The sequence below is a fragment of the Aspergillus alliaceus genome (assembly GCF_009176365.1).
Source record: "Aspergillus alliaceus strain CBS 536.65 unplaced genomic scaffold BDW43scaffold_7, whole genome shotgun sequence".
NCBI lineage: Eukaryota > Fungi > Ascomycota > Eurotiomycetes > Eurotiales > Aspergillaceae > Aspergillus > Aspergillus alliaceus.
This window is the reverse complement of record NW_022474690.1, coordinates 988,087-1,012,911: the sequence shown is the minus strand read 5'-3', so window position 1 is coordinate 1,012,911 and position 24,825 is coordinate 988,087. Positions and strand designations below refer to the sequence as shown.

General features: G+C 46.8%; 6 protein-coding genes across 6 annotated transcripts; 2 read left to right on the top strand and 4 right to left on the bottom strand.

The window, feature by feature from the left end:
- Nucleotides 1-1,024: 1,024 nt before the first annotated feature.
- BDW43DRAFT_308078 (TauD/TfdA dioxygenase family protein) lies at nt 1,025-2,419 on the top strand (the record flags this gene model as incomplete). Its single annotated transcript, XM_032046396.1, has 5 exons — nt 1,025-1,224; nt 1,303-1,508; nt 1,568-2,059; nt 2,114-2,247; nt 2,306-2,419. The coding sequence occupies 5 exons, from the start codon at nt 1,025-1,027 to the stop codon at nt 2,417-2,419; spliced, it is 1,146 nt and encodes a 381-aa protein (XP_031903906.1).
- Nucleotides 2,420-3,440: 1,021 nt separating this feature from the next.
- BDW43DRAFT_298041 (HECT-type E3 ubiquitin transferase) lies at nt 3,441-5,432 on the bottom strand (the record flags this gene model as incomplete). Its single annotated transcript, XM_032044496.1, has 5 exons — nt 3,441-3,516; nt 3,557-3,747; nt 3,800-4,084; nt 4,485-4,612; nt 4,706-5,432. The coding sequence occupies 5 exons, from the start codon at nt 5,430-5,432 to the stop codon at nt 3,441-3,443; spliced, it is 1,407 nt and encodes a 468-aa protein (XP_031903905.1).
- A 250-nt stretch (nt 5,433-5,682) lies between these two features.
- Nucleotides 5,683-7,585, bottom strand: BDW43DRAFT_230336 (questin oxidase family protein). Its single transcript, XM_032039517.1, has 4 exons — nt 7,151-7,585; nt 6,944-7,089; nt 6,738-6,865; nt 5,683-6,683 (listed from the first exon to the last, which is right to left on the bottom strand). Exons 1-4 carry the CDS (start codon nt 7,352-7,354, stop codon nt 5,932-5,934), a joined length of 1,230 nt encoding a protein of 409 aa, XP_031903904.1. The 5' UTR covers nt 7,355-7,585; the 3' UTR covers nt 5,683-5,931.
- A 45-nt stretch (nt 7,586-7,630) lies between these two features.
- BDW43DRAFT_230204 (GABA permease GabA) lies at nt 7,631-10,840 on the bottom strand. Its single transcript, XM_032039516.1, has 20 exons — nt 10,431-10,840; nt 10,331-10,364; nt 10,152-10,221; nt 9,980-10,052; nt 9,897-9,925; nt 9,827-9,829; nt 9,707-9,771; nt 9,582-9,653; nt 9,412-9,526; nt 9,277-9,355; nt 9,188-9,222; nt 9,111-9,139; nt 9,026-9,058; nt 8,947-8,971; nt 8,688-8,889; nt 8,550-8,627; nt 8,362-8,490; nt 8,154-8,301; nt 8,022-8,100; nt 7,631-7,952 (listed from the first exon to the last, which is right to left on the bottom strand). The coding sequence occupies exons 1-20, from the start codon at nt 10,529-10,531 to the stop codon at nt 7,777-7,779; spliced, it is 1,575 nt and encodes a 524-aa protein (XP_031903903.1). The 5' UTR covers nt 10,532-10,840; the 3' UTR covers nt 7,631-7,776.
- Nucleotides 10,841-11,487: 647 nt separating this feature from the next.
- pex6 (AAA family ATPase peroxin 6) lies at nt 11,488-16,377 on the bottom strand. Its single transcript, XM_032039515.1, has 3 exons — nt 16,024-16,377; nt 12,205-15,955; nt 11,488-12,141 (listed from the first exon to the last, which is right to left on the bottom strand). The coding sequence occupies exons 1-3, from the start codon at nt 16,208-16,210 to the stop codon at nt 11,643-11,645; spliced, it is 4,437 nt and encodes a 1,478-aa protein (XP_031903902.1). The 5' UTR covers nt 16,211-16,377; the 3' UTR covers nt 11,488-11,642.
- Nucleotides 16,378-20,092: 3,715 nt separating this feature from the next.
- ace1 (putative C2H2 transcription factor (Ace1)) lies at nt 20,093-23,102 on the top strand (the record flags this gene model as incomplete). Its single annotated transcript, XM_032049715.1, has 4 exons — nt 20,093-20,609; nt 20,666-20,877; nt 20,930-21,483; nt 21,536-23,102. The coding sequence occupies 4 exons, from the start codon at nt 20,093-20,095 to the stop codon at nt 22,458-22,460; spliced, it is 2,208 nt and encodes a 735-aa protein (XP_031903901.1). The 3' UTR covers nt 22,461-23,102.
- Between the last annotated feature and the right edge of the window lie 1,723 nt (nt 23,103-24,825).

The following is a 24,825-nucleotide window of genomic DNA, read 5'->3' as shown; positions in this document are numbered from 1 at the left end:
TCATTTAGCGTTTGTTCTAGACTGTTCAACAAGCAACAATTGCCAACCTTCGCAAATGAATACGGTAGTAGCAACGATAAACCGGTCAGGTACCTAACGTGGAGGGGACAATTTCACCATTGGATTGGCTTATGGTGGCATATTTTGCCATCATCATCGCAACATTGGAGCGAGCTCTGATTGGCGATTATTCTACTATCTCAGAACGAGCTGTTATCAGTATCTTTTATCTAAAGTGCTGCCATCTCAAGAGCTCATCGTTCGACCGAGTATGGAGTGTCAATGATGTTTTGTCTTTCCAGATGTGAAGAACGCAATGGTTGTGGGAGGCAGTGACTCTTCCAGTGTCTCCTTACCTAGCTCGACGGCGGGAGCCTACTTGACTTGAGTGTATGTGCAAACATGCTAACTCCACAAGCGGGGGGATTAGATTGCCCCTTAGGGCTATCGCGTGTTGCGCGAACAGGTTGCGCTAGCACGTCATACTTGGCCTGCAACAACGGCTGCGTATCACTTTAGACAGCGACAGCGTCAACTGCTACGACTTAGAATCAGCCTAGATATTTCAATTTTCTATCGGTTCGACGAAAATGCTACGGTGTTTATTGCCGTGGTCGGTCCGGATCGTGAGCCTACCATGAAGCAGTCAACAAAGCTCCGTGATGGCGAGTCAGTCTACAATGGACAGACTGTCAATCCTTGCAAATCTTGTCTTATCACGCCATCGGATCATTCGATGATTCACTCGATGATTTAGCACTGGTTGTGGTGATCGTTTCGAGGAACCCCGCGCCTCGCGTGAACTTACTCTAGGATGAAGTCTCGAGTAAGAAGTGGGATTAGACATACCCCGCAAACATTGCATAATTGGAAGGCCAGTCGGATAATCGGATCTCGAGACGGGTGATTGAATGTGGTGGGATGACTATATGTAGGAGATAGCCCCTGTCATCACTCCAGTGCTTGTTGCTAGAACAAAAGACAGACTGAAAGGGTATCAACTTCTGAACAAAATTTAGCAAAGATGGCTCCATCCATAACTGAGACTCTCTCTCTTCGCACGGCACCTAAGGCCGCTCTCAGAACCGATACTGGCTTTAACAAGGAGAATGGGGTAGGGTACCGTGAATCTTATGAGCATGAGAACGAGATCAAAGGGACGGCGAAGCAGCCCCCGGCATCTTTCCCCAGTTATCTCCCTGTCTGGGACAACGAAACGGAAAAGTATATAACCCCAATGTCGTAACATGTCTCGTCTCGTTTCGTCTCGTCGCTTGAGCATCGTAGCTGACTACCTGATAGGTACCCACCGCTTCAGCCCTTTGAGCATTATGAGCATGGGAAGGATGCAGATCCAACTTTCCCCGATCTCTTCCCTGAGGGCAAGGGCGAAGTGGAGGAGCTTACTCCAACCATTGGCAGTGAGGTTCGTGGTATCCAGCTGAGTCAGTTAACTGATAAGGGTAAAGACCAGCTAGCCTTGTTCATCGCCCAAAGAAAAGTTGTCGGTATGTTTCAATACAAGAAGATATTGCCCTTATATTGTTTTGCTGACAGAGTTCTCCAGCTTTTCGAGACCAGGACTTCGCTCAGCTACCCATTGAGAAGGCCCTTGAGTTTGGTGGCTATTTCGGTCGACACCACATCCACCAGAGCTCTGGAGCACCAAAGGGCTTCCCCGAGATTCACCTCGTCCATCGTGGAGCGGACGACAGGAGTGGTGCAGAATTCCTGGAAACCCACACGAACTCGCTTACCTGGCACTCTGATGTTACCTTCGAGAAGCAACCTCCAGGTACTACATTTCTATACCTGCTAGATGGCCCCTCAAGCGGTGGGGATACTTTGTTCTGTAACATGGCTCAGGCCTACAGACGGTTGTCCCCCGAGTTCCGCAAGCGTTTGCACGGCCTGAGAGCCGTTCACTCTGGCGTTGAGCAAGTCAACAACAGTTTAAACAAGGGCGGTATTGCACGACGCGATCCCATCACGACGGAACACCCAATTGTCAGGACCCATCCCGTCACCGGGGAGAAAGCTCTTTTTGTGAACCCACAATGTGAGTCCTTGATTGACGCTGTTAGATCATTATTAGAGCTCTAACGGTAATTAGTCACCCGATACATCGTTGGATACAAGAAAGAGGAGTCGGATTTCCTGCTCAAGTTCTTATATGATCACATTGCCTTGTCCCAGGACATTCAGACTCGTGTACGGTGGCGGCCAAGAACTGTTGTAGTCTGGGATGTAAGAATAACTTTTACCGATGTTGTCTTTTATGCAAGGAAAACTAACTGGGAATTAGAACCGCGTTGTTGCACACAGTGCTATTTTCGATTGGGAGGATGGCCAGAGACGGCATCTCGCAAGAATCACGCCACAGGCAGAAAGACCATACGAGACACCATTCGAAGGGTAGAGGCAGCAGGAGCAGCTTATTCCTCAACGTAATCAGCGTTGGAATATGAGCAAGATGGTAAGGCGCCATGATATTATATAAAAACGATTTACGATTGGCGAATTGGAATCAATTACTTGCACACTGGCGGGTGTCGCTGTCACAAAAATATATATACATATATATAAGAAAAGTAAAAATTAAATTCTAACTAAATAAATGAGAGGCAGGAAGGACACCTCACCACCCACGTGTATGAGCTCTGATGTAGAACAGTTTGGCAAATCTTCCAAAGTCTTCACAACTTCGAGTTTGTATTTCGACTAAGTTTGCCTGAGCCTTGCTTAGAACATTTGACTTGACCTTGCAAGCTTGTTCGCAACTCTTCGCGTCAAAAGGGTGTCGAGGGTGGTGGTCTTATCTAACTCAGGCGTGTTCACGTAGATTCAAGATGGCTGTTTGAGGCCTCCTGTGGTCTTTCTTCAGAAGGACTAGGAGGGATTATCATGATTGTTGGAGGTATAATGCAGGAATGCGACGAGTTCTTTTCAGGAATAGTTATGTTCGTAAACGTGACACCCATAATCTCGACAGGGAAAGGAAGTGCTTCCTGTCTGGTAGGGTTTTCGGTTTTGACTGCACTTGTAGAGCGTGAATAAACATGGCACTCTATTGGTGTATGTTTTTCGACCACGTCCTCCAAATGTTCCCAGGTGACATCATCCTCATTGTGGTTGCTTGCTGTTAAAGGTTGTAGATCTCGGCTTTCAGTCGTCATTTGAAGAGCAGGAATCGGCAGAAAGCTTGTATTGATTTTTTGTGAAAAAGAAGGAAATCAAGACGAAGTCCATGGACTGCTCAAGCCATTTAAAAAGAGACATTAGACGCGAACCGGAGGAACGAACTGTTAAAGTGGCACAGTGGATGAAGCAGAGGAAGGTTGATTCACTCTGGAATGGGAAGTTGGTCCGGTGTCATGCATTCTCAAAGAAGGATGGCACCTAAGGCGTTGTCCACAAACGGAGCGGGAATGCATACCAACTTACTTCTTAAACATTCTTTGCCCGGTCAAACCGATGCATAATGCCAACCTTCCATTCCCGAAACTCCCTTGCAGACTCAGGTATCATCTCGTTTCTTCTTTTTAAAGTCTCTGACACAACAGACAAGACACCTGATGGCAGTCGAAGTTCCTCCAGGGACAATGATGACGCCTTGCCACGATCAGGTTGAAGCATCTCATCCACGTTAGTAACATCCTGAAACAAGATTTTCATGGCCCGTTGCGCATTGATACTGTGATCAGAGTGCGAATTCGAATACTGCATGTCTGGATTGAAAACCCAGATCTATACATCGATGAGCGAATGTAACAAGTCTGAGGGAAAGTGGACGACATACCAGTAGTCCATCTCCTTGTCCACAATGGAGAACAAATCGTCGAGCACTTTCTCTCTCAATTAGCTCTAACAATTGAGCTGCTACAACCACCTCCAAAGGATGACTTTCCCATGCTGGGTCTTCGTGCGCGCCTTGCGACAACTGCCGGTTTACAGATACGCTTGTTTTGAATAATCGCCATCCTTTGGCAACCGTGTCTTCAATCCCTATTAGGCCATTGCAATTGTCGCAAAGCAAATCCGTCTGTGCCTCCATGGAAGCGGCAATTGCACTCTTCTTTTCGACCTAGAAGAATGACTTTATCAGCAATCTGTTGCTATGTAAGAAACTATAGGCTTAAGAACATGGTGTGCTTTGGTCATAGAGCGCATATAAATTGTATTCGTGAAATGCTACAGTCTAGTATCTGCTTCTTGACCACCAGACAATGGTCGAGGTTGCCGGATTAACGGGTAACCTAATCTCCGAATTCCTTCCCACATGTACCTCGCTGTAATCACGTTAATCCCATGCCTGTGGGTAAGAAGACTGAATCAACGGAGAAATGAGGCGAGGCGAAATCTTGATCCAGGCCGAACACCGTGAAAATCAAACGGCAAACACGGCAGGACGCGAAATCCATCACGAAGAGGATAACTGCACCAAGCCATGGCACCACTCAATCTTCGTTATGCAGATATCGGACCAAAAGAGAGACCAAGATGCAGTGATTGTAGGGCAATTGTATCGAAGACCAAAGCATGGTAATGAAATGGCCTCCTTCTTTTTTTGCCCATACCATACATTGGATAGGATCGCAGTCTAGAATAAGGCCTGGGCGTAAAGCACTAAAAAGGATGGCCATAGCAATGCTAGTCAAAACACAACTGAAAAGAACATTCGTGCTTACCGGTTTCAAGCCTCTACAGTCGATATCCGCTATGAGAAAAGTTGCGACGTCCACTAAAACAGTCCCTGGAGTTGCAACAACCTGATTCAGGGCACCATACCCCTTCACCGTAGCATTCTGGTCCTCCGTGGCAATACCATTGGTATGATCATGGTCATGGCCTTCATGAGGATCCGGCTTGTGACAGTGCCAGAAATCCATCATCTCAGCCCAATTCCCGCTAGGCAAGTCTTTCCACACCCAGCCCTGTATACTCTTCGCCTCAAGGTTGGAGTCGCACGACACACGTGAGTCAAGAAGAATATTCTTACAATGGCGACAACGCAGCATAGTACAGTGAGTCATGTCCATCGCAGTCCACGGCACAAAGCTATCCACATGCTCTTCTCTCGAGAGCAGCGAATTATCTTCATCGTCGATCTGCATTCTGAACGAGTATTCCCGTTGACCGTTTCGCTGGTTCTTAGCATCCCCAGCTTGCTGTCCAGCCATACTCAAGGCCCGCCGTGATGCTTCATTTACACGAGCGGGTAACTTGAGTGTATCCGTGACATGGTCGTACGGTGGCGGGAGAGATATAGTAATAGCACGACACGAGCCGGATAAGCAGATCTCCGGCTGGATATTTTGCGATTGTACCGTTGCAGGCAGCGACGCGTAGAGCGTTATGTGGCGGATGTTAGGGAGCAGTTCGGCGTGTAGGTAGAGCGGCGTAGGCTCGTTTCGATGATGTGCTGTGATCATCGTGTGATTTGGGGTGCGCCTTTATTACACGATGATATTGTTAGCTGTCTTTGTTAATATGGTATGTGTTCAGAATAATTCATGGGTGTAGGCTATAGAAACTGGCGTTGATCAAAAATGTTAGAGAATAGATTCGAGCTCAGATCAGCTCTAAATTAAACAAATATCACGTGATCTACGACTTAAGTTAGTGCCTCAGGCGTATATATCATACTTAACGCTTTATGAAGGTCAAGAGCATGGTTGTCTAAAGAATAGTACTTATTGTAAATGTCACTCGGGTAGAAGCGTGCAAATATTGACCTTAATTCTAAATTGTGATGTGCCACCCTTTACTTCTGGCTCAACGCTTTCTAAGATAATATTATCACACAATTTGAGCAAAAAGTAAAGCAGAAAGGGAAACAAACAGAACATGCTTATGGTACATTACATTGCCAACCATTATACCAATGCAGTCCAACCTAAGGAGAGACAATCGAAGAAAAGTACTACTTCATTAAACAAAACCTCCCCAACCATCGAACTCCTCGCCAAATTTGACTGCCGCTTTCAGGTAGTACGATTCCGGGTCTCCCCATGTTGCGGCAGCTTCCTTACACGAGCGAATTGCCTTGACATAATGCGCGTCTATCGAATGTTCACCCTTGACAGCCTTCTGCGCCGTCCACTTCCAATCTCTTCCTTTCAATTCGTAGCCCTTAATCTGATCGAGTTTGATTTCCGGCCTTAGTTGCGCGATGTATACAACCAGAGTTAGAAGCCACCATTGCCTAACGAGTGAGTATTGGAAGCGTGCCGGGATAAGTGGAAGAAGAACCCGGACGGCATGGCTAGTTGTCAAGGTGTGGACAAGGAAAAAGTCATACTTGTCCGATGTTTCAGATCGAGTGGCGGTTAAAAGAGCCACGGCAAGTTCCTGGCTCTCGCGGAATTGCTGCACGGGGTCCTCGATCTTCCACGCGTTCCAGTGATTCAGGAGTGCGGCTTCGTGATAACGAAGAATGGTGTCGATGTTGTTGTCGCCTGGAGTACCAAAGAGGCCGTTGAACTGTTTGTCAGCTCGTACCTTGTTTAGGACTTCGAGCGGTGAGGTCGAATAGTAGAGAGACTCTGCTTGTGAATAGGAAGGGTCGTCGATATATTTATGCATCTTGCCGTAGCATGTAGCTGCCAGAGCTAGGGCTTCCATCCCAACTTCGCGGCTGGACATTTCAAATGCATAAGCAAGATGTATTAAAGGGTGGCCAACTAAACAATATCAGTACTCTTGAACTGTTTAGTGCATATTCGGCGTCATCATACGGTCATCGACGAGGGAGTTGAATAATGGCTCCTTTCCGGAAAATAGGTAATCTACGACAACTTGCTTCCAATCATATCCGTGGCGGACAAGCTCGTCCTCGAAAAAGTCAACAAATGCCCTTTGGTATCTGAAAACACATTTAGTTAACCTCGCACATTAGCCAGCCGCTCATTCATAAGATCACAGACGCAGTGTAGCTACATACTCTCGTTGACCGAGATAATCTCTCCAGTCATATGCACTGATTTCACCCGGAGAATCACTCCAGGGGTCCAAAAGTTTGGACTCGGCCTCATAGATGCGGTTTAGATCATCCGCGTCCGCACCTTGCAGGAAAGATGAGCTCAAAATCTACATCGAGTCAATAACGCTTTTCACATGAAAGATATAATGAGTTAGAGGAGCAGCTTACATGAGGTGTATGGTTGTGAAACCTCCGTTCGTTGTACAATACGGAATAGTTGGCATGGTTCAACTTGAGCAAATGTTTTAGAGCCCGAGCCGGCTTTCCGAGTGCCGTATCAATCTCATGAATCTTGACTGATGGGAGATTGATAAAGGCTCGATCGCGCCATGGCAGAAAGTTTTTCAAGGAAGGCAACGAGATAGATAACATAGCTTGTTAGCTATATTCGTTGAGGGAGTACTATAAGCTCTTTGACGTGCCGAAAACTCCTGCTTAGAGTCTCTCGAGTAGGGTTCGGGTGTTAACGATGTTCAGTACTCGGCGTGTCTTTGGAATAACCAATGGTTAGTACGATATATCGGTTCCTATACTAAACTGAATGTGCTGTGGTTATGGCGATCCCAGCAAAATGTGGGGAAAGAAAGTTGTTGGGGCGAATTGGATGAATTACTTCTAGTAAATGAGTGGTCCACCTGGTGGCCTGAGGTTGGCATGTGCCAGAAGTGACGTCATCGTATCGAAAACCCCATTGAACACCAGACTACACTTTCTTCTAGGATTCTATCTTCTATCGTGTAGGGTCATGATAAAGCTAATTACAATACTTTCAGAAAAATTGAGTAAATGTAACCTCACTTTCCATCGCCTTTTGCGTGAGATTCAGCAGTCTCGGTGTGTGTGGGCACTTCAATTACGCCTGCTATGACATCCACATCAACCCGTGGCCCAGTGAAGTTCTTACGACCATCCACTATCCATTGAAACGTAGAAATAATGAGAATAATTCCAAAAGCAGCAACGCAATAGTCTGGTAGCACACGATCTGTCAGCAATCTCTTCGATAGTATGTTCGCATATAAAGATGTGCAACACTCACTCATATTGCTACCAGTCACAGGCAGCTCGGGAGGGAAGAGGAAGAGCACTGTGGTGAGGGAGATGTAGGCAAGAGAAACCTATCAGCAGTATTAGTCAAAAGCCTCATGCTAACGGGGTTGGTCGGACCTACCAAGTTGGCGATCCAACCCAAAGTATTTGGGAGAACAAAAGACCGCTCAGGTAGCATATTCCGACCACGTAGGCAGTTTACCGCAATCGGGAAACCGTATGCGACGTCAAGCATCACTACTGACGATGAGATAATAGCATTGAAAGCACTGCTCAGGTTAGTCGACCATGCCCTACTGCGATTGTGCCAGAATTGTGGGAAAGCTTGCCTCGAAGACCCAAGGAAGATAAGTCCGAAGATAGTAACAGAAGCAAGAGTCAAGTACAAGGCATTCAATGGGACGTTGAGCTTTGGGTGAACCTTGCAAAAATAGGAAGAAGCCGGGAGGCCACCGTCTCTGCCGATATTGATCAGTACGCCGTGAGAGAAAGGTTTGTTCTGAATCAAGGTATTTACCTTGCAAATGCGTAGATCATACGGCTACTAGTTGCCATAATACTGGTCGCTGCGAAAAGGATGCAAACAAGAGGGAACCTATGGAATATTAGTTAGTAAGGCACCTACCGCAAGGAGACGGTCATAGGAGAAACATACATAAGAAGGCAAATCGATCCAGCATTGTTGTTAGTTGCATCCTTGAAAATCTGAAGGAGACACCCTGCAGCAGAATTGATAACATTATAGATGTCACCCGCGACAAAGAGGAGGACAATTAAAAAGATTGAACCCGTGACGGTACCGATGACAACACACCCAATCATGATTCTCGGGCCCAAGACGGATGGATTCGGGATCTCTGTATAGAAATCAATCAGTGCACTGATTTTCCGTATGGCTTGCGTATAATTCGTACCTTCGATCATATGGGCAACCCCATCCTTTTACAGTTATCAGCTGATGGATGCCAAGCTAAGCGAAAGAAGGCTACTTACAAATCCAGTGAGACCAAGTCCACCTTGAAGAAGCTGCATATTGGTTAGAAATCGTTCATCTGAGAGTACCATGTGCATAACGTACTCCAAGTAACCAAGAAACACCGTCCGGCCCTATAGTCAATCAGCTTTAGCCCTAATACATAAAGGTAATACACATACATCCTGTCTCATTGATAAATTTTGCAAATACAAACCTGGTTTTAATCAGTACATTTATCGTAGAGCTGAAGGGAAAACATCATCCTTACTCTCCCGAGTTATAGTTCGGTGATGAGCATGCAAGCAGTGTTATCGAAACAACAGCGAACCCAGTCAGTGACCAGACGACTTGACTAATGTCAGAAATATTGGGCAGCAAGGCATAGGAACACATGTGAGCTTACAGGCACCCTTAGTGAAATAAGGAAGGCCATTGTTCATGAAGGCATTTATGATGAACGCAAAAATATTATAGCCAGTATAAATCAGGAATTGATGCCAGCGTTGAGATTCATATGTCTAACAAGAACAATTAGCGAGCGAGTACATTTGTGTCGAGTGTTGGGTTCCTTACTGGGTTCATCAATGAGATTATACCCAGGATCAATTGGCTGCCCAGCAGCCCACCGGTGGCGGTTAATGCAAGCTAGACTAATCAGCCTTGTGCCTGATGTTCAGTATTGTCTCAAGTAGGCCTACCCATCCAGAAACGTTGGCCCAACCGGTAATCCATGAGAGTATAGGCATCCATCGTTCCCAAGAAACTTGGTCATGTTCAGTATATTGCATAGTGGAAGCATATCAATGTCAAACACTTACTAACTGTTAAACCAGAAAGTTAGCGAATACTTAAATTATGTTGCCACTAAGGTATGTAGTATAAACTTACCTGCGACCCAATGGTATTGCCCACCAGCGCTAGATCGATAGTCAGACGAGTCAGGGGTCGAGACGTGCGAGGTAGTAACTCACGTAGGATAGGCAGACAAGAATTCGGCAAGCGAGCTTGCTATGCAAAGGTTACATACACCCGCTGTAAATAAGCCTGAATAAATTTAAATTAGTAGGGTGTAGTAATATATGATTCAAAGAACAAAGAGACATGAAAGTGAATCAAGAAAACACGAAAGATATAATGACTTACCCCAGACCACGCCAACAGGGCCTCCGGATGGTAGACTAAGAGATAAGCTTGCCGAGAGAGCGGTCCAAGACTGCAACCAGAATTAAAGTTAATTTACTTTTTCCAGTGCCTTGTGGCTTGGCCCAACAACGTAGTAGTAGCATCCAATAGCTGAAGGATCCTTGTGTTCGGTCACATACATTTAGAATAGCAAAGGCCAGACCTAGCATGGACCTAATTTAGATGCATATGAGAGTCAGTCTCAATCAATATAAGATCCGCGGACATTCTGGAACGTACAGAAGTGAGAAATTTCGCTTCAGTTCGGCCTTGTGACCCATAGCTGCCAACTGGGCATCATCGTCTCCCCGAATATCTTTCATGGCGGATATATCGGCCATTGTAGGGATAGCTGACCACAGAACCAATGTTTCAATCAAAAGAAAGAAAGAAGAAGAAGAAGAAGAAGAAGAAGGAAAAAGCGGGAATGATCAAATGCCTGAAGATAAGACCAAGTAACGTGAGGATAATACTATCAAAAGAGATCAACTCGATTGGACTAGGTGTTGAAAAGATACTGATCACACAGGGAAGAGGAGGAGAAGGGAAAAGAGGACAAAACAAGACAGCAGCAGACATAACCCAACAACCCTCCACGAGGCACACTTCATCCCTTTCCCCATTTCCTCCACCGGAATCTGTCATTCTCGGGGGATAGCAGCGACAAAATTTCCCCCAACTCGTTCTCTGGATAATCGGGTCCACCGTGGATTGCGGGGGATAGTGGCGACATAGCCCATGCTTATCCAATAGGCCATAGGTCACCTCGCCCTTGATAGCGATATACTCCGGAGTAGCTCCGATAAAGAAAAGAACATCGAAATGGGACGGATCAGAGGTTGATTACCACGCGGCACGGTGATTCGTGGGTATCGCCGAGCACCTGGCGCCGAAGGCCAGTGAGAAGGAGTCGTTAGTTGATCAGCAGCGGTTAAAAGTAGTACTAAGTATTGGGAGATATGGAACCTAAGCTTAGGTCCAGAGGGACCGCAGCCTTCCGTTGGCCGTTCCCTCTATGGGTCGGCAATGGTGTGGGAGCTTGTCTTATTGTAATATCGAAATATAATGAAAAGATAGATAACCTTCAAATGGGATTAAGAGATAGATATGGACGATAAATCGAAGGGAACAGATATTATCGAGAGGGTTGAGTCATTTATCAAGCCGTTGATAAGGCTGGGTGGAGATTTCTAAATAAATACTCTGTTTGATAAACCGATTCATTAGTCTCCACGGTGCCTCAGGCCACGGGTATCATGGGATATGCACATAATCAAATCTTTCGATCATCATAGCCATTCATCATCCATCATCTTCGCCAGATACACATACATACATGCCGCTCAAATATAGTAATATATACACATGTTCACCCATACCTGTACACAGCTAGCATCGCCCCATTCCACATTATTACAGAAGTTGATACGAATAAGCATCAACATCTCCTGCTTACTTCGAACTATCACCATCAGCACGGATGAGATGATCCGTTCGAACAATGTAGTCCTCATCACCATTCACAGCTCCATCTTCAACACCGTCGTCCTCCTCACCAACGTCATCGTAGCGGGAAGATCCCTTACCAACCCTGGTTCCTGAATTGGGACCATCGAGAGAAGAATCAGAATCGTTGCCAGGGGAGGCGATGGGCTTGTTCTTCAGTTTCTCTCCAGTACTGATGGAACTCTTGCCTTTCCCTTTGCTGTTAGTCGAGTTAATGCTCGCACTCCGGATGGGCTGTGATCCATGTTTCCCCTTGCCTTTGCCGCTTCCTGTAGGGAGGTGGTCGCCATTCGTAACAGGCCCACCCATATCTAGGTGAGTTCCTAGTTCGAGGGCCTCAAGAGCATCTGCGATAGTTCGCGGTGGTTGCGCCCCAGAATCTTGCTTCTTATCAACAGACTCGAACGATTGTCGGATACGTTCGAAATGCTCCAGCTCCTTGGCACTATATGTTGTTAGTAATCAGTTGTTTCTGGGAGACCTATAGTTCAATATCACTAAGTCTTACCTAACACTGGGAACGAGTTCATCCTGTGCCTGAATGAAGTCCTCCTCCGCAACCGTAACGGCTACATCTTCCGGAGTGGCAAGATGATCAAAGAAATAAGCAGTGCTGACAGGTTCACCAGGTAGCTGTTTTATCTTTTCTTCCACAGCTGTCGCCTTGCGGGTGATAGCTTTAAGCATAGCATCGGAACACAGGGCATACAAATCAGCACCCGTATATGTTAAAGGCAGCTGCTCCGCAACCCGGCTCAGTGATACTTCAGGCGCAAGAGCAAACTTTCTAGTAAGCGCCTCTAGAATCGTGGCTTGTTTCTCGTGCGTATCAGAAACACCAAGATAAAGCATCTTGTCGAAACGACCAGGACGTAAAAGTGCCGTATCCAATAGGTCTGGGCGGTTTGTAGCGCCAATGACGAAAACGCCGCCGCTATTCTCCTCACCACCATTCATACCATCTAACTCTGCAAGTAATTGACTGACAATACGGTCCATTACACCGCCGCTGTCTCCTTGATTTCCGCGCTTCGGGGCGACCGAGTCAAGTTCGTCAAAGAAGACAACACAAGGGCGAGCGTCCCGAGCTCGTTGGAAGACACGCCTAACGTTCGCTTCGGACTCACCAATATACATATTCAATAACTCAGGTCCCTTGACGGAGAAGAAGTTCAGAGAAAACTCTGTGGCAATGGCCTTGGCAAGTAAGGTTTTACCAGTACCTGGCGGTCCGTAGAATAAGATACCACTCCGTTTCTTCATGCCTTTAGCGAACAGTTCAGGTCGCTCTAGGGGTAATTGGATGGTTTCAATGAGGGCATCCTTGACGTTAGTTAAACCACCAACATCATCCCAGCTAACGTTCGGAATCTTCGGTGCGCCAATCGAATCAGCGAAATTCTTCCTCGCAGCATCAACAGCGGCGTCAAAATCGGCCTTAGTGACACCTCGTGCTGCATCACCTCCGGAAATGAGCACATCCCTGATGCTAACTTTCGAGCCAGGGGAATGTTTGCTTGCAGATTCGGCTAACTTCTCCAGGCGCGCAGCCCTCACAGAAGAAGCGCGTTCAACAACATCCACTAGATCTCCGGCAACTAGAGCAGCAGTCTTAAGAGCCACTGAGCCTAGATCCACATCAGGAGATATCTTAATGCCGCGTTCAGAAACAGCATTATGCAGAATGCCTTCACGCTCTTTTTCCTCGGGCGCGCCCATCTCAAACTCATGGGTAAATATGCTGCGAATGCCCTCCGGAATTTGCTCGACGTCCGTTGTCGTTGCTACGATAACCCTTGCATCAGCCACGATCTCGTTCATGGCGGAGATGATTCTGTCCGCTGTTAAGACCTCAATGTGTTTTATAAGAAGGGCTGTGCAGTTTGCTCCACAATGAAATGCGCGCTCTGCTCTGGCTTTCAGATATGCTTCGGTCTTCACGTCACCGCCATTTGCGCCACCCTCGGTCAGTATATCATAGGAATCGATCGAGAAAGTATGGAGGCCAATATCCGCGCATGCCCGTGTTGCGAGAGTAGCCTTTCCTATGTGCCTTTGTTGAGATTTTAAGAGGATGACGACAGATTTCATACCAAGCTGGATCGCACGAGGGCTTGTAGCCACCGACATCAGGTCCCGGATGCGCTCTTGGAGAGATGGTACATATGGCTGTGGTGATTCGGTCACCAGGCCATGAGGTGTTTGGATGTCGCTGACAGATTTGGGTATGGCCTTCACTCCAAGCCAGTATTCCCAGCCGTTATTCAAAGTACCTGGAACTCTGCTCACATCATTCCCAGCCTGCACCATTCTGGTAGTTGCCGAATCAATAATGGAAACACCTCCCCAGTGGTCCTCTCTCGCTTCATCTGGCTCATCCGACAAGCTGGGAACTACTTGCCCAACGCGAAACCAAGCGACGCCGACTTTCCTCGACCCTGCACGATCAGAATCTACTGCTTGGCCCAACCGAGTAGTGAGGTCTTCATCTGGAGCTGCTCCATCGCTCGCAGTAGGCCCTGCGAATACAGCTCTACCAAGACCTTCATCGACGCTAATTCCCACGAGATCGCCACTTTTGAGGAGACGCCGCTTAGACTCAAAATACTGCTTGAGTCCGGCAAACAAGGCTGGCTGAAGAGCACGATCCATGGAAAGCGGAGTGGATACTTTGAGCAGGGTTACTTCCTTTGCCAAAGGCGGGCTTCTGACCGAGGTTGCTTTCATCTGGTTCAAAAGACCCGGTTTCGAACTTCCATTGCCTCCGGCAAAAGTCATCGGTGATATGCGGAGAAATTTCGGGTTGGTGAGGTTGTTAAGAAGTAAAGGAGGAACAAAAACCGAGGGAGTTAAACGCAGCGGAGGGCGCTGAGAGATACTGGGGCGTCTCTCATCGGATTGATTGATTGAATACCGGGGTTTGGCGGATGGCAGGCCAGGCAAGCCATAGATCTTGACCGCACGCCAATCACCAGCCTCCTCATTCTGCTCATTGAAGCTTCCTAATTTGATCGAGGCAAAGATATTGAGTTGTGGCTCCTCTGTGGCCTCGATCCTCACCCAATCCCCAGAAAAGCAGCCTATCTTCGCAAGTGTGCTGATATCCACGAATATAAACGACTCGGAGTCGTCTTCCTCCCGGGGCCTGGGGTGTAAAAGTTCGTTGGGAATGCCACGCAATAGACCCTCCGCTTTAAAGACCTTGCCGCCGCCAACCCTACCGGGGCGCATGGTAGTCGAAGTAAAGTTCGATGCCACGGATCCTGGAGTGTGGATGCCGTCGACCCGTCGGCCACCTGCACGTGGCGTCGCAGCAGTCATCCCGGACATAACACCGGATGGAGGTTGAGGAAGTTCAGGGGCAGAAAGGGAGATCATATCTTCCAAAGAGTCATCCGATGTGTCACTCATGTTCCCGCCCGAGCCCTCCGTTTCCGATTCGTCTGCGGCCGATGCACTTTCTACCTCCGTACTACTTTCGGTCGCCTTATCTTCAGCAGCTGAGTAGAATTGCTCATTGGAAGTATCATCGGCCTCATCTTCTGCGACCTGTTTGAGTAAGCCTGAGCCCGATCGCAAGCTTCGCTGTGTCCGATAGCCATGCGGCCGGGCTTGAATCAGAACAATTTTGGTCGCCGGCATAAGCAGACCCTGGGAGACAGGTTCACAGAACGAGATGTGCGCTGGGGGTGGTGGGGCATATGTTATGGGATGCGGTGGTAGTGGCAGCGGTAGTACATCACCAGTGTGTACTACCTTTTGCGCTCCCAGAGCCTCGCGCACCGCAGCAGTGAGCCTCTCTTCAGACTCTGCCGCAGCCTTCTTGGAATATCTTTTGGTATCCAATCCTTTCCCCGCCTTCGCCCAAAGCCCGTTAGGTTCATTTAAGCTATTAGTAAAACCGCCAGCGAATTTATTTTGGATATCGTCATGGTTTCGCAGAAGATTCCGCTCCACAGTGACGTAGATGGTATCTAGGTGCAAAGGGACAACATCTAAAACCCTTATCTCGACAGATCGCTGGACTTGGAGGGTATGGCGTGTGGGGTCGAGCTTGCTCAAGGCCTGTATGAATGGCTGTAACGAGTCTGCAGAGTCAGGGAAAGCAATGGTCGAGTGAGGGATCGGGGTCCCGTAAGAACGATTCTTGGACTGTGGCCGAATGGGGATGACGGTCCACGCGAGATCCTCAACAGAGTTATAACCCGGAAGGTACGGTGAGATAGCGACGTAGCGGATTTCAGTATCTTCCTGCCCCTCTTTCACCCCAGCGGGAAGGGTCAAGTTAGATAAGCTTCCCTAGACAGTTGAAACCGTTCTCACTTACCAGTCGAGGAGGATTGAAAGAGGTCATTCGCCAAGTCATCGGATAGAACACCGACGCTTCCACGCAGCTGGTGGTCTAGGGTGAAGCGCGCAGCGATAGGAGCTCTGTTACGCAAATGCCTCCGCCCGATATTCCGCCTCCGTCGCTTCGGCTGGTCAGAATTCAAGCCACGGTGCTCGAAATCCATGTTGGAGCTCCTTGGGTATCTAGTCAATTACCGTCGGCTGGGGGAGTAGATGTCGTGTGTAAAGTAAGAAAGGGTTCACTGGAAGGAAACGAATTGAACAAATCAACCAGTCATATCTATCAGCCAATCACCCTAGTCATGAATTGCATTAACGAACGTCCTAAGGAGTGGTATAATTCACCGATAAACTCAGGGCAAGTGACATTGGAGAAAGTCTGGGGGAGCCGGTTGCCGGCCTCTCGGCACCGCCCGCACTTTCTGCCCATTTCCGAAGCCGAGGTCCAAAACACTTGCTTCACAAGACTTGATTAATATTAGTCTTTGTTCGGTAAGAGTATAATCCATACTACTAAATAATGGACTCGACATCCAACTTAGATCTCCACCTCTAATAGTACGAAGCAATGATCTCCACAAATCTGGAGGACAACGGAAGGCATTAGAATCAATCTATTGGGTAAGCGGTCAAAGCTCTAAGTCTTGCAATATAACATCATTAGAATAGAGAGAAGACAAATTATATGTGTACATCCATCATCATGCCTTTTGGTTCCCTTCCAATTTATATTGATTATCACAGTGGCACAGCATTGTAGTCTTTAAAGAGACTACTCGAACAATTGGTCTCCAGAACTATATATGCGATTTATTTGTGCTGGTGTTCTATGTAGTCAAATGGACCTTAAACCTTCTCTTCAGGAGCGATGCTTTAGCCACAACATGCTCTAGGCAACGACCGGGGTAAAATCAATCCCTCGAAGGAACTTCGGCGAGACATTGTATGATGACTGGTTACATAGGTAGCAGAATAACAATTTGGCTGTTGTCACATTTTTTAAGGACTCTACATAGTCACCATCGCATGTCGTCTCTGAATATCTAAAGAAAGATAAGGATCGTACACCTCAAAGAGCTTACCTTAGCCTGCCAATGTCTGGATGCCTATCGAGTGGTATTTGCAGAATATAACTTAAGACAAGGGAAAGCTTATCACTATCAGATATCGGTTTGCTATGAATGGCATGTGTGTATATTCTACGCGTCTCACGTAGAATATGGATCTTTGTGATAATAATAAAGGTATACTAGCGACTTTATTCTCATCATCTCATGTGTAGTTGATGAACTTGTGGGGGGGGGGTTCGGTGATAGTTTTGAATGGCACCTTACTGTATTAGCATGAAAAACGGAATTGATGTGGAGAGAAAGAGACACAAGACAGCCCTATAGATCAAGTCTTGGGTGTCTTAGTTTACCTCGCGGTATATCTGCATCGGCATGTTTCTTGCGAAGACAATATATGTACTGTTAAAGATTGGTTGTTGCATGGGATTGATATGAGATCGTGTGCAGGTGCAGTGGCCCCGAGGTTCCTGGACATCTGTTCTTCTGGGATGCTCCGTAGCATACTGAGTAGCTAGCTCATCAATGACAGTGGTTTCTAGATAAATGCAAGAAAAGATCGTTCTGATCGCATTAAGCAAAGCAATAATTAATAAAACACAAACCAAGAGAAGCACATAGCGACTCGAGACATGTGTTGAGAGTTGTACTAGACTGCAAATACCATCATGACTATTTTCTTTTCGTGTTAAATCTAGGATATAAATCTGGCATTAAATTACGAAGTCTAGCCATGGCCTCATGAACAGTGTCGTCATAACCATAACCCCTTGTTCAATTATGCTGGCTTGTCAAAAGTGACTCAAATTCTCATTGAGATTTGCCCTCTTTTCTTGGAGAGACAAATGACTTCTGTGTTCGGAAAACTTATTCTCTTGGAATTGTTGCTACCTACATGGGATTTGATGATATACTAAGGCTAGTTTATCATCGACTTACGCAAGACATCAAGGCATCCATATTACAGCAAGTAACCACACCCACTTCAAGTATATATGAACCAAGTGATGCCATCACGGTGGATTATGGGCGATATACCTCAGGCAACAATGAAAGGAAGGGTTTGGAATGGTGATATAGAATTCAAAATTGGTAACGTAGATCTGCAAAAGATTGAAGTTCGTGCATACTTCCTCGGAGAATATTAGCCTAGAGAATACTTTCTAGAGCCTCTTTCTGGCAGAGAAAAGGACAAATCAACAGTTCATTTGTGCGAGTGCTACTTCCAACGCTTTGACGGTGATTACTTAGTACTAGGCACTAGTTAACTATTACTAGTACTACGTAGAGTAGTAAATAAACACCAACTGTAAGCGTCACCGACATTTGGACTTTACCTGAGCTTTTTGATTGGCTGTCACCGGCTTTTGAGCGGTCGGGGAGTAAAAACCCAGTGACTCAATGAAGCGACTCAACGTCATGAGGCTCATATACTGTACACAGTCCTCCCAAGTAATGTATTGAAGTGGAGGTTCTGGCTACGAGGCCAACACTCACTGGCCAAAATGTAATTCTATCAGTAAGGTTAGCAGTGTGTCGGGGAAATACTATGTTTGTATAACCTGAATGGGTGAAAAGGATGTCGTGTACTCCGTACTACGGTGGTACATAGGAATAGGTCTCCTTGCCAATACGGTCGGACTCAAGGACGAACGGCATTCCCATTCCAGAAAAGAACCTTGGCAAAGGGAGCCAACGCAATCACTCATTACTTACTTCCAGTTGGTAGTGAGATCGGATCCGTTATTACCGAATTACCACTAATACAGTACGAAGTATCATATGATGATAATGATGGCAGTGACACATCGGCCAAACTCTATATTTCTGACCAAAGACCTTGCAATGCTGACGCACTGTCTTGTAAAAGAAAAAATAAATAGGAATTATTTCATCTCTTAGAAAGAAAAGGGAAACGAAAGAAAAAGAATATAGGATAGAAAAGAAAAGGGTCAAATCGTGGTCTCAGAAAAAAATTCTTAGTTCCAGAATCCATCCTCTGGTTGAGTTTTATTCTATTTTTTTCAGGTTCCGCGGGGGACTCAGAAAGGAAAGGACGTAAAAACCAGAGTCTAGCCGTATAGGTGGCTATTTTCGGAACGGGCTCTCCCATGAGGCCGAACGATCTTCCAAGTGGGATGTTTTACTGGTACCAGGCAGTATAATACTTACCAACCGCATCGCTGGGTTGAAGAGGGAAAAGTGGGACTTTTGAGGATGCGGAGAAAGGGAGATAACGATCCCGATTTATCCTCCATAATTTAATTGAGAATCGACAATTGCGACGGCAGAGAAGGTGCAGACTTAAGTCATTCATTGGATTGCGTCGTTCGGAGTACATTTGGTTGTGTTGGGGGTAGCCGCTGAGGGATGGGTGTATGGGCGAGGTTCCCTGGATTGTGGGGCTGTAAGGCCACCAGAACCCAATGGCAATGATTGGTACCCACATCGACCTTTCCAATTGTGGCTTAGAGGACCTCGTCTATCAGGCAGACATCCAAAACGCCTCAGCCTCCATCGTTGTCTCTCATCTGCCAGACATATCATCGAATGTCTGTCTCCATTCTCTCCTTCAAAGTCCCATATCTACAAGGCTTCAATCTACTATATCTCCTGCTACCTTCTCTCGAATCCTATCCTTATTCAAAAACAACGACATAGCAACCGCTAAGGGCGTTGCCTGATACGGAAAGCGCTCCACGGGGCGCCTATCCCCCTTTTGGACCCCGACTTCAAGGGCTTGTTCTCGGTCTATAATCACTACATCGCTTTTGCGTCACAGACGTACCAAGAAATGTAAGAATCGTACCTCAACCATAACTTGAGGAACCTCTTCTCTCTTTTCTCTTTCCTTTATACTTTCATTTATTCTCTTTCCTTCTGTGTTCTTCGGGTTATGATCTATAGAATGGTTACTGATCCATGAACCGATAGACCTTTAATTATTCGACGACGACTATTTCGATCGTATCGTCAACTATGTCGACACCCCAGCCAGTTGATGGGTCAGACCGGCGTCACCCTCGACGTCGGGTATTAAATCGCCCTCCTCCCTCTCTCTCGGGCGACCTCCCGTCTAATCTGCGCTTGATCAAAGGAGAAACCTTCCACTCTACCAACCGACCTCACTCAGATCGTGACCCCGTACTAGAATTAAAGCTATTGCCTCGTCGCTCCCCGACATGTCCTAAAGCCTTGGAAGCTATTGCCGCCGGCCAACGGCGTATGGCCCATATCCTGAATCGCTTTGATCTCGACTCTCTTTCTACAATCGACTCCTCGGGACCTCAAGACGAACTTCCTGTTCCTCGCGGTATTTTGAAGACGCACATTAAGTCCCAGGCTTCGGTGAAGGTTCCTAGCGAGAAATCCCAACATTCTCAGGATCCCAAGGAGTCCCGCAAGAAGATTCAAAGAGTGAACCACCATACGTCTGACAGTGGACTGGGTACTTCTGTTGGAACCAGTGAAACTATGTTGTCTACCAAGGGAAAGGGTACGTCTTCTGTTGACAAGTCAATTAGTGCCTGATATGGTCTAACTCTCTGGTAGTGACAGCTGGCCAAGTGTGCCAAGCTAGCGTTGGCCACAAACTGTCTTCTGCTGCCCGCGTTGAGATCCAGGGCCGTATTCTTTTCCGTCTGCTCATGGCGGAGAAGTTTCAAGCCTTCCACCCTATTATCCGAGGCGCCCATCGGCAGATCGAAAAAGACCAGCTCAAGTGTCTGCGTGACGTGGAACGAACCCTTCTCTTTTCAACCGTTGTAAGTTGATCTCCGCCGAAGCATGTTGGCGCCTAGCTCATATCGCATATAGGAGGTGAAAGCATCGATTAGGTCCTGGTCCACTTTTTGTCACTTTACGATCAACTGCATCCACGAGACTTCGGGTTTTCTCCGGGGTAGGGATTTGACCTTGCCTAATGATGCACCATATACAAACAACTACTTTGTCGATCTTGTTACACAGATCAACCGTTTCGCAAGAATTCGGGACGCAGCGCGTTCCAGACAGGAATCTACGTCTAACGGCGCGAGGGCCCCTAAGTCTATGTATGTCACTGTACTCTGCGTCCGAGAGATTCTGGAGACTGACTGTAACAGTGAGCTTACCCTTGAGGGCGGCATGTCCGAAACAGGGCGACCTGCTGAGCTTGTCATGCACAGGGATGGCAAGTCCATTTCCTTGCGGACAGGGGAATCGTATGATGAGCATGCTATCCCAAGCTTCAAGCGTACACTGAGCGTTGAAACGGTTGATGAGGGAGTTGAACGGTCTATGGCGCGACGCAAGAAGAATGCTCCCCCGATGGATATTAATCAGAAATGCCAGTTCTGCGATAAGGTCTTGAAGCGACCCTGCGATCTGACGTGAGTACTGTACCGTCCCTTGATCGGAGATGTGGGTACTAACAAGTCGTAGAAAACACGAGAAGACACACTCGCGCCCCTACAAGTGCCCGGAAAGGACTTGCAAGTATGCGGAATTGGGCTTCCCAACAGAGAAGGAGACGGAGCGTCATTATAATGACAAGCACTGCAAGAACCCCCGGTTGTTCAGATGCCATCAGCCCGGTTGCACCTACGCATCCAAAAGAGAGAGTAACTGCAAGCAGCACATGGAGAAGACACATGGCTGGGTATACGAACGGACGAAGAACAACGGCAAAAACAAAGTTGTCAAGCAAGGATCCGCTTTACCCACTCCCCAGACCACCAGCATTCCATCTCCTGCCGCTTCCAATCCAGCGGGCGAATTCTCTACACCCACTACGGGTCCCACTGCATCCCCTAACGAGTCTTCTGTTGCTTTCCCAGAGGCCGTACCATTCTCATTCGCCGACCCTCCCATTCCGACCCAGACTGAAGACTTCCAACTCTTTTCGAATAGTCCGACCTCACTTGGCGGCTCGCCATACCACAACTTGAATGATCTCCATGGATTCCCACCTGGCGCGAACTTCGACTTGAACCATCCCCAGATGCCCAATGTTGGAAGCCCTGCCTCCGGATCGAGCGAATTTCTCACACCGCCTTCTGGTAGCACTCATTCTCCCTACGATCCTATCAACCCATTCCCTGAAAATTCGATGTTCTCCTTTGAACCATATATGCAAGCCAAAACCGATGAGAGTCTGTTGTTCGTGAGCGGCGGATTCGGTGATGTGCCCAGCATGTTTGATCAGAATCCTATGGATTTCCTGACAGACCCGATGGATCCAATGTACAGCTCGACCTTTATGGGTTATGAGACTGTCCAGCCGCAGCTGGAGGCCAATCCGAGCGATCAGTATGGGATGGATTCTTGGGATGATTTCATGTGCAAGCCCGACCAACCTCCCATGTAGAGTGGGGACCTAAGGTTTTGATTTTGGGGTTGATGTAATGCTGTCTTACAGTCAAAGACTTTCCATCTTCGTTTTAAAATATGTGCAGTATGTATGGTGTTCGGATCGGGATCTCGCAAGGGCTTTATGGTGGATTAATGGTGTTCAATCAGCAACTACATGGTATCATCGGCTTGGGAATTTTTCTTATCATTCTTCAGCAAACATCCTGTTTATTCAGAAGCATTCTTGCTATGTCTTTCGACATGGCACTATTGTTGGCATTGTTTTGTATCATTGACATTGAAACATTTGTTGTCGCTAGCCGAAAGGGGACAATTTCTGTTTTCAGATGGCTCTCCGCTGCCGGACGTCAAATTGCCAGATATGTATACTTTTGCTCTAGGCTAAGAAATCAACATCGTCTAGAATCATTTTACCCATTATAGTAGTCACTCGTCCGTTTGATGGGTAAACTCGTCCAGACAACTTGTCTTTCAGACAGGGGCTTGCATCCATGGGTGTCATTTCCAGGTCCCCCTGGGGTCCGTTACACAATGCTAGACCTAAGGCGCAATGTACAACTACCTAGTTTGGAGTCCTCCAACAGTGGGTTTTACCACTCACTCCCTGCTAGAACACTTTGAAACCCCCCAGGAACATATCACATTCATTCCATCAAAACCGGGTACGTACCTCTCTCCCCTTCCAGGGCTTAGAACAGCACAAAAAAAGAAAAAAAAAAAAAAAGGAAAGAAAAACTCTAAACAATCAGAAAAGCAAACATATTGAAACACAAAAGAAAAGTGTCAACCCCACTCACTAGCCAACAAACAAAACTACCTAACTCATTAATCCCTAACCCTTTCTTCTCCCCTAACCATTCATTTGTCCCGCTATAGCCGCATCACCTGCATACACTACTACTACTACTACTAAATCTGTAAGTCATGCTCTAGTATTAATTACCCGATTCAGCCAGACGAGCAGAACAAAAACAAGAATGAGGAACTTTTACTGACGTCAAAAAAGCCAATCTAGGGGCAGATATCTGGATTTCTCTCCATGGTGTTGGTGCTTGGAAGATAGGTCATACATAGTAGAGACTTTGGGTCTGCGTTGATTCGATTCGATATGATATGATATGGATTGTTCGGTGAATAATGCCGGGCTTTTAATATGCTTTCGGCAATTGGATGCTCGCGGGGAGAGGGGATGTGTGTAATGCGACATGTTATGTTATGTTATGCTATGCTATGCTACGCTACTTTGTCTAGCTTGGGGATGATCTATGATGTCCAGCTCCGTAACAGCTATGGTTGGGGTGTGTCGGGAGAGGGGGGGAGGAGATTGATCTGCGTGGTCTGTGAGATCATCTTGCTTAGACTTTGGGTGGTGAACAGGCTTTACGTGATGTTTTTTGTTTTCGTCTTGTTTGAGAGTTGGTATATTCAATATTGGCGTTGGTGTTTCAGGGCACTAGCGCTACTATGGCCTTGGTAGAGGGATGGAGTATCTTCATCTAGGGTTCTACCCCACTACCGTCAATCCATACATCAAGAAATACCGGTGAACACCTCCTGCCAGGGACAAAATCAAGTAAAGTGAGAAGGCCAACATGGAGGGTAGCACTGCATGTATGCATGACTTCATAGCCTTTGAGTCCAGGGGGATTGACCACCCCTCCTTCCATGATGGGATAGAGTGACACGGAACGATTAGGGGATTATTCACGGCTGTTGCGGGAAATTGATAGTCTGCAAATGATTCAGGATGAGTGTTTTTCTTTTCTTCTTTTTCTATTTCTATTATCGAGTGCCGATTTTCCCTTGAGGCCCCTGGTTGTAGGGCTTTAGTGGAGATAGTGATAAGTGTCATCCTGACTATCAGTTTAACTATGATAATAGTACACTATGTACTCACTCCTACCTCATTTAGTCCTGCATAATTGAATGTTTTAATATTAGCATTAGACAGGAAGCAGTCCATCTACAAAGTAAACTTTACTCACTAATTCAGATAATAATTTCGAGTCCTAGTATAAAGAATCAGTATGTACAGTGTGTACGGATGGCATGATATGATATGATATGATATGATATATGCATGTAAGCAAGAACGCGAAAACAAAACCACCTATAGACCCCGAAACCCGCACGATAATCACCACCACATTCCAGACGGGCACACCCGTGACCCCTCCGTAACCTTCGTCAGTGAGTTTTTTTGAAAGGAACTATTAGGTTCGTATGGTAGATAGTAAGTAGATTTGCAGATGATACGGAATGGGAATGCGGGGTCCCCTTGATGCGGATGACGGGTCAGATCGGTCCATGCGTTTTGGGAGTGATTGGGGCCTTCTCATATAGAGGCGGTGTGAGGGAAT

What these genes read in the sequence shown, in the direction of transcription:
- pex6 (XM_032039515.1), bottom strand. Translation starts at nt 16,210, where the DNA reads ATGGATTTCGAGCACCGTGGCTTGAATTCTGACCAGCCGAAGCGACGG. An exon ending in CTTTCAATCCTCCTCGACTG is followed by an intron (nt 15,956 to 16,023) that starts GTAAGTGAGAAC and finishes CTGGGGTGAAAG; the next exon opens with AGGGGCAGGAAGATACTGAA. An exon ending in GAACTCGTTCCCAGTGTTAG is followed by an intron (nt 12,142 to 12,204) that starts GTAAGACTTAGT and finishes AACAACATATAG; the next exon opens with TGCCAAGGAGCTGGAGCATT.
- BDW43DRAFT_230204 (XM_032039516.1), bottom strand. Translation starts at nt 10,531, where the DNA reads ATGGCCGATATATCCGCCATGAAAGATATTCGGGGAGACGATGATGCC. An exon ending in GTGTTTCTTGGTTACTTGGA is followed by an intron (nt 9,059 to 9,110) that starts GTACGTTATGCA and finishes ACCAATATGCAG; the next exon opens with CTTCTTCAAGGTGGACTTGG. An exon ending in TGGGTTGGATCGCCAACTTG is followed by an intron (nt 8,101 to 8,153) that starts GTAGGTCCGACC and finishes TACTGCTGATAG; the next exon opens with GTTTCTCTTGCCTACATCTC.
- BDW43DRAFT_230336 (XM_032039517.1), bottom strand. Translation starts at nt 7,354, where the DNA reads ATGTTATCTATCTCGTTGCCTTCCTTGAAAAACTTTCTGCCATGGCGC. An exon ending in GATTATCTCGGTCAACGAGA is followed by an intron (nt 6,866 to 6,943) that starts GTATGTAGCTAC and finishes ATGTGTTTTCAG; the next exon opens with ATACCAAAGGGCATTTGTTG. An exon ending in CAACTCCCTCGTCGATGACC is followed by an intron (nt 6,684 to 6,737) that starts GTATGATGACGC and finishes GATATTGTTTAG; the next exon opens with TTGGCCACCCTTTAATACAT.